General features: G+C 36.8%; 1 protein-coding gene across 2 annotated transcripts in view; it reads left to right on the top strand.

The window, feature by feature from the left end:
- mfn2 (mitofusin 2) overlaps positions 1–12,270 on the top strand; it is a 49,981-nt gene extending 37,711 nt beyond the window's left edge. For both annotated transcript variants that reach the window (XM_079827683.1, XM_079827682.1), the window contains exons 15-18: positions 647–802; positions 2,017–2,213; positions 8,318–8,452; positions 10,848–12,270. In XM_079827683.1, the coding sequence (XP_079683809.1) occupies positions 647–802; positions 2,017–2,213; positions 8,318–8,452; positions 10,848–10,917 (558 nt within the window). In that variant the 3' untranslated portion in view covers positions 10,918–12,270. The remainder of the gene's footprint in view (positions 1–646; positions 803–2,016; positions 2,214–8,317; positions 8,453–10,847) is intronic.
- The last annotated feature ends 998 nt before the right edge of the window (positions 12,271–13,268 follow it).

The following is a 13,268-nucleotide window of genomic DNA, read 5'->3' as shown; positions in this document are numbered from 1 at the left end:
TGAAATAATGAAACATAATTTAACAACAATGTATTCATTTTTTTTAGGGGCCCTATGAAGTCTGTTTTTCCCAAATTCCATTTAATTTTTCCCAAATTATTTTGTTTTCTATTTCAATTTTTCTTGACTTAGTTTTAATGGTTTAATTCAATTTTAATTGTCTGTTTAATTTAAACGTCTAATCATTTGAATTCATAAAACTTTAACAATTTCATTAAAAGCAATACAATAATTGGGCCTTATGAAATGTTAAATTTTCTGGAAATTATGCAGATTTATTATCAGAAACTGGTAACCAAATGAAGTCATTAAACATTAACAGATGTTTATTGTTAAAATAAAACATGGAGGAAAAATAGTGATATCCTTAGGAAATAAAGTTTTAATAGTATTATTACTTTGAGAAATACATGGACAAGACAGGACAGGTTGTCGTGAAGACCTTTCTGGAAGTTTCTGTTTGTATATGTTATAGTTTTTTTTTAATCAATTGAAATGGTGAAATACTTATGGAGTGGACTCCCAGAGCAGCCTGGGACTGGACTTTGTGATTCTGTGCGTTTTCCACATCACAGAAATTAAAGGGCCCTACGTCCTTGTCCTGTGTTGGGTTCTAATTGATAAAGGATGTGTGCTGTGTTGGCAGGTTCCCAGGCCCCTGGCCATCACTCCAGTCAGCACCAGTATGCCTCCTTTCCCTCAAGGATCCATGACCCAGGAAGAGCTAATGGTTTCTATGGTGACAGGATTGGCATCACTCACCTCTCGGACATCAATGGGCATTATAGTTGTTGGAGGAGTGGTAAGAGCATACCAAATATCTCTGCTACACCAAATTGCATGTGTTCCTACAATATATACACTGCCATTCAAAAGTTTGGGGCGGTAAGATTAAAAAATAAATACACATTTTTTTTGTTGAAAGAAGTGCTTACCAAGGCGGCATTATTTGATCAAAAATACAGTAAAAATTGTAATATTGAGAACATCTCTCAATATGAAAGCTATCTAGTTGTAACCATCTCTTAGCTCTGTACCATGCTTGAAGAAAAATGTGGTCTCTATTTGCACTTTGAATATTGAATACTTTGATTATGCTCATTGTTGGCACTTAATATCTATGATCAGTTTGTGGGAAGTTCAGTTAGGAGGTCAAAAGAAGCTCATGTGCAGTTCTAAGGTCTGCAGAGACCATCATACAGGAAAGATGAGTTTTTGGCAAAACCTTTGCAGTGCTTGTTGTCTTTTACTGCATATGATAATTCATACTCTAAAATATAACTGTAATGACATTAATTTCAAGTTAAAACATTTCAAATGCACCTGCAAATGTTTTTTCTAGTCATGTATTTCATCATTGAAGATTTCTTAAAAATACTATGTAAAAAATCTTGTCTCGTTCTCGTGAACCCAATCTCGTGTCGTGTCTCATCTCGTGAGATAAGTGTCTTGTCACACCCCTTATATTTATAAATGTAATGATACCACTTTTTCCAGAACAAGTTTGATACCAATTTATAATAAAAACAATTATTGGGGGGGGGTTGGGAGTTCAGGTTTTGCTTATTTGTTGTCTTTAGCTGATCTCATGCCTGAAAACTTGAAAAAAAGCAGTTTACACTGTTAAAACAGTTCCCAAAAAAATAAGCAGCTGTTTTTTTTAACATTGATAATAAATAACGTCTTGAGCAGCAAATCAGCATATTACAATGCTTTCTGAAGGATCATGTGACACTTAACCCTGTAATGCAAAGCTCATTACTCCAGTCTTCAATTACATTTTAAAATATATTCAAATAGAAAACAATTGTTTTATATTGTAATAATATTTTACTATATTTGTGTTTTTACTGTATGTTTGGTCCAATAAATGCAGCTGTGGGGACTTCTTTCAAAAACATAAAAAATGTCATTATTTACTCACCCTCGTGTAATCTGTTTTGTGAAATAACTTTGTCATTATAATTGTTGGAATGTTTGCTTCAATGGTTGTGTTATTGTATTTCTGTGTCTCAGATCTGGAAAGCAGTGGGCTGGAGGCTCATTGCTCTGTCTGTGGGTCTCTATGGACTGCTGTACGTGTATGAGAGACTCACATGGACCACTAGGGCCAAAGAAAGAACATTTAAAAGACAGTTTGTGGACTACGCCAGCGAGAAACTACAGCTCATTGTCAGCTACACGGGGTCCAACTGCAGCCATCAGGTTCAGCAGTAAGTCTGTGTCTGAATATACCTTAGCTGAAGCAAAGCAGTGTCGTGTCAAATCCTACATGAAATCAAATGATCTGTTTTATAAATTGTGCCAGAAGTGGTCAAATCAAGGTTTTTCGTTTTGTTTGTTTCCATCAAGCAGCGTTTTGTAATTATTGTTAATAACACTAAAACTGGAATATTCAGATATTATTATGCCTTTGTTCAAAATTTGGGCTTGTGCTGCTTATTATTTTTGCAAAAACAAAGAAACTTTAGGTTTCTTTATGAATAAAAATTTCAAAATAACAGCTTTTAATTAAAGTCTTTACTGTCACTTTTGATCAGTTTAATTATTCTTGGTGAAATCAGGGTTCCCAGGAAAACCTGGAAAATTGATGACTAGTTTTCTAGTCCTGGAAAACACATGGAGAATTTGAGAAAACGTAAAGTGTCCTGGAAAATCCAGAATTTTATTCGGCTGTACAGCCACTCCGGAGAAAACAGTGATTCCATCCAGCTCAGTTCAATTCTCATATAGTGTCAATGCAGGTAGATCAGTAATATAGTTGAATATTTAGTGAATATTTCATTGAACTTTAGACGAGAACAAGGAGTTTAGCATTGGCCCAAGACACTTAAAGGGATAGTTCACCCAAAAATGTCATAATTTCCTCACCCTGAAGTTGTTCCAAACCTGTATGAGTTTCTTTGTTCTGCTGAACACAACAGAAGATATTTTGAAGAATGTTGGTAACCAAACAGTTGATGCACCCCATTGACTTTCATAGTATTTTTTACATTAAAGGGATAGTTCAGCCAAAAATTAAAATTAGCCCATAATTTGCTCACCCTCAAGTCATCCTAGGTGTATATGACATTCTTCTTTCAGACGAATACAATCTGAGTTATATTAAAAAAGTCCTGGCTAGGGCTGGGCGATATGGCTGAAAACTGTATCACGATATAAAAGGGTTTCACATCGGTCGATATCGATAATTATTTATTTTTTTAATGACCTATTTAAAATAAGGACCAGGAGAAAATGCCTTCATTATTTCTTTGTAACTGTTACCGTTTAGATGCTTTGTCATAAGGCACTGATGCAGAGTAACATTACCTCTCCATGTAGTTTCAAAGGTTGAATCCGAAATTGCCCCCTATAGCCTTAAATAGGGCGCTATTTGAAGGGACAGCCATTTGTAGTGGTGTCCAAAATGATAGTGGACATTAATGAGTAGGGATGCACCGAGTCCAGATTTTTGGGGTTCGGCCGAATACCGAATCCACTGGTTAAGATTCGGCCGAATTCGAAACCGAATACCGAATCCTACTCCCATCCGCAGTCCATTATCACAGTAAACACATTAATGAAGTTAACAACGTCCACAGCAGTGTAGGGATGCCATTAACTGTTTTGGTCAAGTTTACTAAAGTAAACATTGTCGTGTATGTTCTTCTCGACGCTATTTCATGATGGTTTATAGAAAAATTACCCCGAGTCGTCCTCTGTCGTTTCAAAGAACAACCCAACAGAGAGCGCAGGAGGCGCGCGCTAGGGTTGTGCCGACATCAAGATGGAGCGCCACCATCGTGATGCCACGCCCCCGTTGCGAGTCTGTTGTGTGCGACACACACTAATCCTCTTCTATAGTATTAGTTAAACTAAAAACTTAGCAGGGATTGCTCTGTAAATTAAATTGAGAATGTAACTAATGCATATATGCTATTTTAAATACTGTAGTCTATTCCAGATATATAGCCTACATTTTGAAATCATTTGAGGCTGAAATATCCATATGCGTGTTTATTTTAGCACTTCCGTCAGTGAAACAACACACTACAGCCTATAAAACAAAAACGATTTTCAGTAAATAATGGTAACCTCAAGAATATATGAAAATTAAATATTAGTTAGAAAAATATTTGATTCATACTATTTCCCCGCAAAGATGCGTCATATAGGCCTACCGCTCTGCGCTTTGAGAGGAATGGGACACTGAATAGACACCTTCTTGAATATCTTCGTCTTCATATGTTCTACTGATGTTGCAAAGCAACACTTGTTGTTAAAGGTCTGAAGAGTGGATTTTATTTTCCACAGGGTCAAGACATTTAGGCAATGTTTGATTATTCACTGCCAGAGAAAACGAAACTAAAATCACCGGCGTGTGTGAAATGCGCTATTCAAATAAACCAAACTTGATGCGCCTTACCAAGTTTAATAACAAGAACAAACTGTGTTAAATAAAATTTGAAGTAAAAAGGTATCCGTCTTAGTGTTTTTTATACTTTCCCACAGTAAAGGATGTGAATAGTTATAATAGACTTAATTATAAGCAAACGAAAGGAAGAAACGTTTATAATCCCCTGCGAACATGGGTGCGACGTGAGTTAAGATTTGGGAAAAGAAACGAGATGTCCATGTCCATTGGGATAAAATGGACTAGGCCTATTGTTCAAATTCACGGAAAATCAAGTGACCATATCCAGATGACAAAGCAGAATGAAAAAGAGCTCTCTGACCATTATTTCCTTTCTAGGCTAAACAAAGCTTTGTGCTTCACTCCTGTGGTAATATTCACGTGAAACAGCATTCACATACAAAACACTGGGTTAGTAAAATAACGAAATTATTTTTTTTAAAAGTAGAAAATAGTATTTATGTAAAGAGATATATTAAAATAAAAAGAGCTCAACTCTTAAGTGGAAGGAACCTATTTTTCCCCCTCACGTGCAACCTAGCGGATTAATCATTATTTGGGTTAGTAAAAATAACGAAATGATGGTTTTAAGAGAATAGTATATGTAAAGATATAGTATATTATCTACCTATTTACCTAATTCCGGTTCTTCAAAGCTTACGGATTCAGTGTATTTTCGTTTTGTCATCTTAATTTGGTAATTATTTAAGTGAAAAATATTTAGTGTAGGCCTAGCCTATATATTTTATAAATTTTATTTATATTTTATCTGATCTATAGATCTATAGGCTGTTTGCAAGGTAAAATAAAATACATTTTGGCTGCTGTCTGTAGATTCCTTCATGCACAACTCGTATTCTCTCGGATGTTTCATATGCAAATGTTATAACAGCGGCTGTTGTTAAGGGTCCTTGTCATCATGAGACAAATCGGCATTGCAAATTGAACGCGTAGCTCAACTTGAATCGCCTTCTTTTGACTTAAAGTAGCTACTGCCACGTTTTCTGTTCATGAGTTCCATTTTCACTTTCAACAGCGGCGTCATTATGTTCGACCAGCGGGGCGCGCATAGTGCAAGCCTAGGGTTCGGGTTCGGTGGAAATAAATTCTGAGGTTCGGCAGAAACCGAACCCAGTCAAAAAGCCCAATATTCGGCCGAATCCGAACCCGAACCCTGGATTCGGTGCATCCCTATTAATGAGTGCACTCATTCTATTCCACTATGCACTGCAATAACAAGTGTACAGCCGATGTACACACAGCCGCTGTCCGAATTCGCTCACTTGTTTTTATTCACTCCTTGTATCAGTGAGCTGTATTAGTGGATTAAAGTAGGGAATAGTGATTGAGGGTTTAGGGGGCAATTTCGGATTCAGCCAAAGTCAAGTATAGCACAACGGCGAGCGCGTCGAGTATAAACACGTCCCCAAACGAACGAGGCGCCGCTGTCAGCGGAGGCTCGCGCTGCGGAGCCAGACGAAAGTATAAACAAGGCTGGTGAAGTTTGTGGTATTACCAGTCTTGGTGGGGACGGCAGTCTTGCAGACGACATTGGTCTGACTACGGTCAGACTTATAAAATCCAAAAAACTGCCATACTGGCGAGCTGACTTGTTTTCCTGTTTTATCAACAATTTCCTCGCTTTTCCACTTATCACTCCACGCCGGTTCTGTTTACTGAAGAATTAGTCCACAGGAGACAACGAGATGGCGCAACCAAACTGGATACAGTTACATGATTGGCTGTTAGCCTGTCACTCCCTACGTTGCTTGGTTACCAGAGAGCGAGTGCCTTTGTTCATGCAACCAAACTTGCTTCGCAACCTCTGGTTTCTTCTGACGAAGAAAAAAAAAAAAGATTGAACGTTTTATTGAACGCATTTTTTATTGATATCGATTACGTGTCTATCACGATACATATCGTTATCGTTTTATCGCCCAGCCCTAGTCCTGGCTAATCCAAGCATTATAATGGCATTGACTTGATGAGTCGTTTTTAAAGTCCATAATAATGCATCTTTCCATAATATAACTGCTCCGCATGTCTCCGGGGGTTAATAAAGGCCTTCTGAAGCGAAGTGGCGTGTTTGTGTAAGAAAAATATCCATATTTAAAACTTTTTAGACTAAAATTGATAACTTCCGACGGTCAGCAGTGCGCGAGTCGACTTGCGCTAAAAGAGTATTCCCCGATGCTACGTTTTGTTTTGCTCTATCCTCTGTGCTTCTGCGTTCATTAATACAATAGACTGTAAAAAAATATGGATGTAGTGTCCGTGACGTCACCCATAGGATTCTGAAGAGCCGCTTTGAAGCGCAAAGTAGGGACGAGCTGGCCGCTGCCATCTTGTCAGCGTGTCATCGCGCGTCACTCCCGGATAATAGAAAATGGGCAAAGAGGCGGGACGTGGGTGGAGCTGAGGTGACGCGATGACTAACAGACAGCAGATAAACGGCTATCCACCTGTCACTCAAAGTGACCACGCCCTTAATTATGCAGGACTTTAAAGCTTTATGTAATGTAAACGAAAGAATTATACAAAAATTCACCCCCCTCACAGTTGTCATGAAGGGCAAAATTAGCCGTATAGACCAAAACCACAATTTGTACCAGGCTGTAAACATATGTTTTTCTGCTGTAAAGTTGGCCATTTTAACATGGGACTCAATGAGATTCTGCTCCCTTCTGGAGCCTGTCCCTAGCGGCCACTCGATGAATTGCAGTTTAAGTCACTTCCGTATTGGCTTCAAGATAAACTGTGGGAGGTTGCCGCTTGATTAATACGCATGCGTCAAGGGTTACTCTTTCGTTGTAAATCGATGCGTACGGCAATCTGCCAGAAGTTAGCTATTTTAGTCTATAAAGTTTTACATTTGGATATTTTTCTTACACAAACACACGCCACTTCGCTTCCGAAGGCCTTTATTAACCCCCCGGAGCCATGTGGAGCACTTTTATAACGCCACTGCTGGTTAATTAATTAATTATATTGCTAAATATATGAACTATATTAGCCTATATATTCATTATATTATACTTAACCTGTTAGTGATTAAGTAAATTAGATTTAGAAGTTAATACAAAAACTGCCTAATGTGACGTGTTTAAATTTTTGTATTAAATGCTATTTGAGTGTTGACTATTATATCTAAAAATAAATAGCTACTTAATTTAAGGTAATATGGGCTATATAGTAATGCGCAAGTAACGGCTCCCTGTATAGTTTATACTTTACAGCATTAGCAGAGACATTTTTTTTTTTCTTTAAGAAACTTTTAGGTATAATTGAATTAATTTTATGGACAGACACAATTTGTTCAGTAAACCACTGTTAAAAAAAGCTATTTTATATTTAGTTTTCTATCCCCTGCTGTACCGAACCGTGACTTAAAAACCAAGTTACTTTCTGAACGTCAGTTTTGGGTACTGCTACACTTTTATTCCTGCTGTAGTAAAATTAAAAAATATGTCCTGGAAAATGATTGCTGAAAAAGAGTGGGAACCCTGTGTAATGCTGAATAAAAGTATTAATTTCTTCCTGAAAACAATACTGACTTTAGTATGGTAGTGTTTATCCATAAAACAAAGAAATCACATCATGTAGAAAGTAAAATAGATTTTTTGAATCATATAAAGCCTCTTAGTCCAGTATAATCCAGTGTAGTTACGTTAATCTGAACCTTGATGTCAGTTCAAATGTTGTTGTGTTATTCAGACATTATATAAGCACTGGCATACAGATTTCATTGACCTGAACCCCTCTTCACTACCGCCCTCTGGTGGAGATAATAAATATATGAACAATTTATGAAGTACATATTTTAAGAGATTTGCTTTCTGTAGTTGTGTTCACAGACATGTGTTTTTCAAACATTGTTGAATCCAGCCTGCTTTCTTATAAACAACATCTTGTTTGACACAGGGAGCTGGCCAGCACCTTCTCTCAGCTGTGTCAGCAGGTGGACGTGACCAGACAGCAGCTGGAGGATGAAATCCGGGATTTGAACAGCAAGATCGAACAGTTGGACTCCCTGCAGAGTAAAGCCAAACTCCTCAGGTGAGAATCTGTGACATGTTTAATTTACTGTAACATGTTTGTTTGCGCATTTGCTGTTTAGCAGTCGACTTAGTTTACATGTTGCCTTGTTCAGGAATAGATATTATTACACTGACAACATATACACTACTGTTCAAAGTTTGGTGTCAATAAATTTTTTTTTTTTTAATTAATCGTTTTATTAAATGCATCAAATGTGATAGTACAGACCAGGGACGTCACTAGGATTGGAAGACTGGGGGGGCTTAGCCCCCAGGGTATTTGTAATTTGCGTTTGCAAAATCTTTGCACTCACATCTAGAGCTACACTTATGTCAACAACCAGTCAAGAAACCAAGATGTTAACAAGTAAAATGTGACAGAAATCCTCTTCATCCATTTCTACTCTGTTAAAGAAAAGTTACTGTAATGTTAGCTTTTAGACACATCAAAGCTGCATGGGGGAATTTACTTAGGCCAGACTTTGCTCCTGATGAGTTACTATAAACAATGAAAATGCTATCTGTCTGCTCATGTACATGATAAAGTAATAGCACACAATATCTAATTCCTCTCTATATAAGTTGTCCACAGAATGCTATTTAATTACACAGAACCGCATGTATTCAACCCATTTGAGCTAAAATACAAATATACAGCTAAACCTAAATTGAGCTAAACTTATACAAATGCCACAGCTGTACAATTTTCACACCCTATACTAAATTTACCCTATAGCCTACAATAGCCTAATGACATAAGATTATTTAATATTTGAATCACAGCTTATATAGTGTTTTGACGTCGACAACCCAAGTGCATTTTACCTCAAACTTGTGACTAGTAAACTTTCTAAAATAGCAATCGCTTTCTCGGGTCGACATTAACACTGACAAAATTATATCCTGAATTAAAAATATTTTTATACCACTTTTTAATGTGTGATTGTGTAAAGGTGTTCACGAGATACCAACCTTTCGTGAACTTGCTAGTTTCAACGTCAAACACTCGCACGAAGGGGATGGGCTGTGTGTGTGTGTGTGTGTGTGTGTGTGTGTGTGTGTGTGTGTGTGTGTGTGTGTGTGTGTGTGTGTGTGTGTGTGTGTGTGTGTGTGTGTGTGTGTGTGTGTGTGTGTGTGTGTGTGTGTGTGTGTGTGTGTGTGTGTGTGTGTGTGTGTGTGTGTGTGTGTGTGTGTGTGTGTGGGGCGCGGCGTGCGTGAGTGAGAGACGCAGGGAAAGGAAATGCAGCTGAACGTTATTTGCTCTATGAAAGACATTGATAAAGACGACAGCTAAGGACATTTTAATCAATAATTTTATTTTAGTTAGTTTTGCCAAACACACATTACATATTTGGTTAGATATATCGTTTTTTTTGTAATGCCTCTGTTTTTTTTGTTTTTTTTCAGTTAACGACAACCCACCGAGTTTTAGTTTTTTCGTTCATTTTCGTTAACGATTATAACCTTGGTAACGACGAGAGGAGATGAATCCTCGAGTCCAGGCAGTAACTTGCAGTAGCGCTCCGGTCTGCAACGCTCTGAAAGCTGCCACAGTTCACACCAATGCAAGGAGACGCGGTGCATCATCTTGATAGCACAACTCGTACTTCTGTCCAACTTCCGACTTTTCGGCTATTTTTATGAATGAGGATACAGTTATTGATAAATCAAATTGTTATCGTTGTTCTAATTATCATTTAGGGGGGCTTAGGAACATTTTGGGGTAGCTTCAGCCCCCCTAAAATAGGCCTAACGACGTCCCTGGTACAGACATATATAATTAAATTTATAATACAATTTGTTTGAGTTTTTTTCATATCAAATAAGTGCTGTTTTTTAACTTTACATTCATCAAAGAATCCTGAAATCTGGAGAAATTACTGCAGAAAATCAGCTTTGCCATCATAAGAATTAATTACATTTTAAAATATATTATTATTATTATTATTATAGTTATTTTAAACTATAAAATTTGATTTCTCAGTTCATGGCCCCTTTAAATAGTAATTTTATTTCATGGTATTACTATTTTACTATATGTTTTTATACATTCAATATGTCTTTAGCCACTTTTCCCCTTTCGGGCCAAGTACTGTTCTCTGTTGCTTAACTGTTCCATTCTGTGCCTCTGCAGTACGGGCATTTTGACATAATTTTGTATGTATTTTGACGTTTAAGCGCAATAAGCCATGAAAAAGAAGTAATTTATCAGTCAGACTTTCAAAAAAATCTTATACAAACTCCAATCTTTTGAAATAGGAATGGCCTAAAATGTAATGTTTTTTTTTCTTTCAATCAGAGGAACCATTCCAAATAAACAGAAATAATTAGCTAAATTAAAGCACATTAAAATCATTTCAATTGTTCATGATGTTGTTAATTTGACTTATCTTAACATGTGGTGTCTTCTACAGGAATAAAGCTGGCTGGCTGGACAGTGAACTAAACATGTTTACCCAGCAGTACCTTCAACAGGGACGATAGAGATTCTGTCTGAACCAACTGTATGAGTTTGTACAGCAGCTCATCTTCTCACTGCTGCACTTTTAATATCTATTGCAGATAATCTAACACTTAGCCATGCTTTCAATCATTTATTTGAGCATACCAAATATTTGTAATTTCATGTGTTTTTTTTTTTGCCTTCGAGAGTAGTGACATATGCCACTTTGAAGAGAACTTCCTTTTGTTTTTGTACATGCTGTTTCTTTTGTATTTAATACGGGGTAAATTATTTATTCTTGACATAAGAGGTCGTGTAAAGTGGTTGATCTCTTTGTAGATTGTGTTATATAGATTCCCATATAGATTTTCTTAGCATGCCACAGCAAGTTGCAAAAAGCGAGATTTCCATTGTAAATGGTCTCTCGCGTGCCTTGTATTTAGTCCGACAGTGTGATGTATGCCGATGAACTTAACGTGGAAAATTCTCCTCTTTGGTCTTTGTCACAACTCTACTATGTTTGACATATGTAACGTTATGCAAGCGTAATGCAGTGTCGCCATTCCACTCAGTGCAAGTTGTTTGCAAAGTCTGAGATCTGATTCTTTGCTAGTGTGTGGCAGATTGATGTGAGGAGGTTGGAGTCTATTGGAATTCAGTGAAAATGAAAGCCGAGTCCTGTCAGTTTCATCCTGAATTATTCATAAATTATACATTTATATTTTTGGCACCCTGTTTCAAAAGTCTTGATCTGGCTGACACTTTTGGCAATATTTTTTTAAAAAAATTAATTGTTTTGAATATACGGCTTTTTCTAGACAACTCTGGCTGCAAAAAAAGTAATGCGACTTAATGAAATTAGCAATGTTCTGGTGCCTCTTCAATTTTTTCCCCTCCATAACTGCACCATTTTACTACTAATAATTTGTTTAGTAGCAATATGGGATAAATTAATATTACAATTCATTAAAATAATAGTATTTATGAATTGGATTCATATTAACTAGCTTTATGTAAACCTGGACACCAGTTAAGATAAGCATATAATTGCAAGTTCATCATACATTTGTTCCACCTCTGAAATCTAATCTGCGAGATCAGACTGTCCATGTGAGTGATCCATTACTAACCTGTTAGTCCCTCACATGTTTGGTATATAGTGTGTTTAGTTTGGATTATGATGTGTGCCAAGTGTAAAAGAATGTGATCTTGGGAGCTCTTGTGACGTGCACTTTATATTTTGCTGCTTTTTGTCTTTATTTCCAGCAGGTTTACTAGAACGAGAATGGTACACTGAGATATGTCAACAGTAATGTATAGATGAGCATGCAGACTGTTGTAATTTATTGTCATTCACTGTTACTGTTATAGGAAATAATAAAGAGACACTGTTGAAAAATGAACGATAGCGTGATTTGTCTCTGTGAAGGCTGTGTTAAATGTCGTTTTTTCTTTCTAGCATAATGTTTAAAGAAACATGAGTGGGTGATTATTGGCATTATTATTTTTTGCATTTCACATTTACTTGGGGCAAAAATAACCTATTTATTTATTTACACACACACACACACCTAACAGTTCGTCATTGCGTTAAATTTAACAGTCAGGGTTTCAACAGTCCTGGAAAACTTGGGAACATTAGAGAATTTCAAATTTTATTTTTTATTTTAAGTCATGGAAATTAATACATCTTAAAAAGCCATTCAAATAGTCTACATCAATGTACTATATATTGTCGATAACTGTTTTTTATATTTTTGATCATTTTGTGAGTGTGAAACCATCTTAAATTCTTAAAATCAATCCAACATGCTTCTACTTGCATTCTCACATGATTCTGATGAAAACATCTCTGATGTCAGTAAATATTGTAATAATTTCGGTTGCACTTTGTTTTGCAGTCCTGTTCCACATATACATACACTATTATTGCCAGAAGTTTTGGGACGCCTGCCTTTACATGCACATGAACTTAAATAACATCCCATTCTTAATCTGTAGGGTTTAATATGGAGTTGGCCCACCCTTTGCAGCTATAACAGCTTCAGCTCTTCTGGAAACGTTTTCCACAAGGTTTAGGAGTGTGTTTATGGGAATGTTTGACCATTCTTCTAGAAGCGCATTAGTGAGGTCAGGCACTGATGTTGGACTGGCTCGCAGTCTCTGCTCTAATTCATCCCAAAGGTGTTCTATGGGATAGAGGTCAGGACTCTTTCATCCAAACCAAACTCGCTCATCCGTGTCTTTATGGACCTTGCTTTGTGCACTAGTGCGCAGTCATGTTGGAGCAGGAAGAGGCCTTCCCCAAACTGTTCCCACAAAGTTGGGAGCATGAAATTGTCCAAAATGTCTTGGTATGCTGAAGCATTAAGAGTTCATTTCACTGGAACTA

The sequence above is a fragment of the Gobio gobio genome, assembly GCF_949357685.1.
Source record: "Gobio gobio genome assembly, chromosome: 10".
Taxonomy (NCBI): Eukaryota; Metazoa; Chordata; class Actinopteri; order Cypriniformes; family Gobionidae; genus Gobio; species Gobio gobio.
This window is presented reverse-complemented; position numbering and strand designations above follow the sequence as displayed.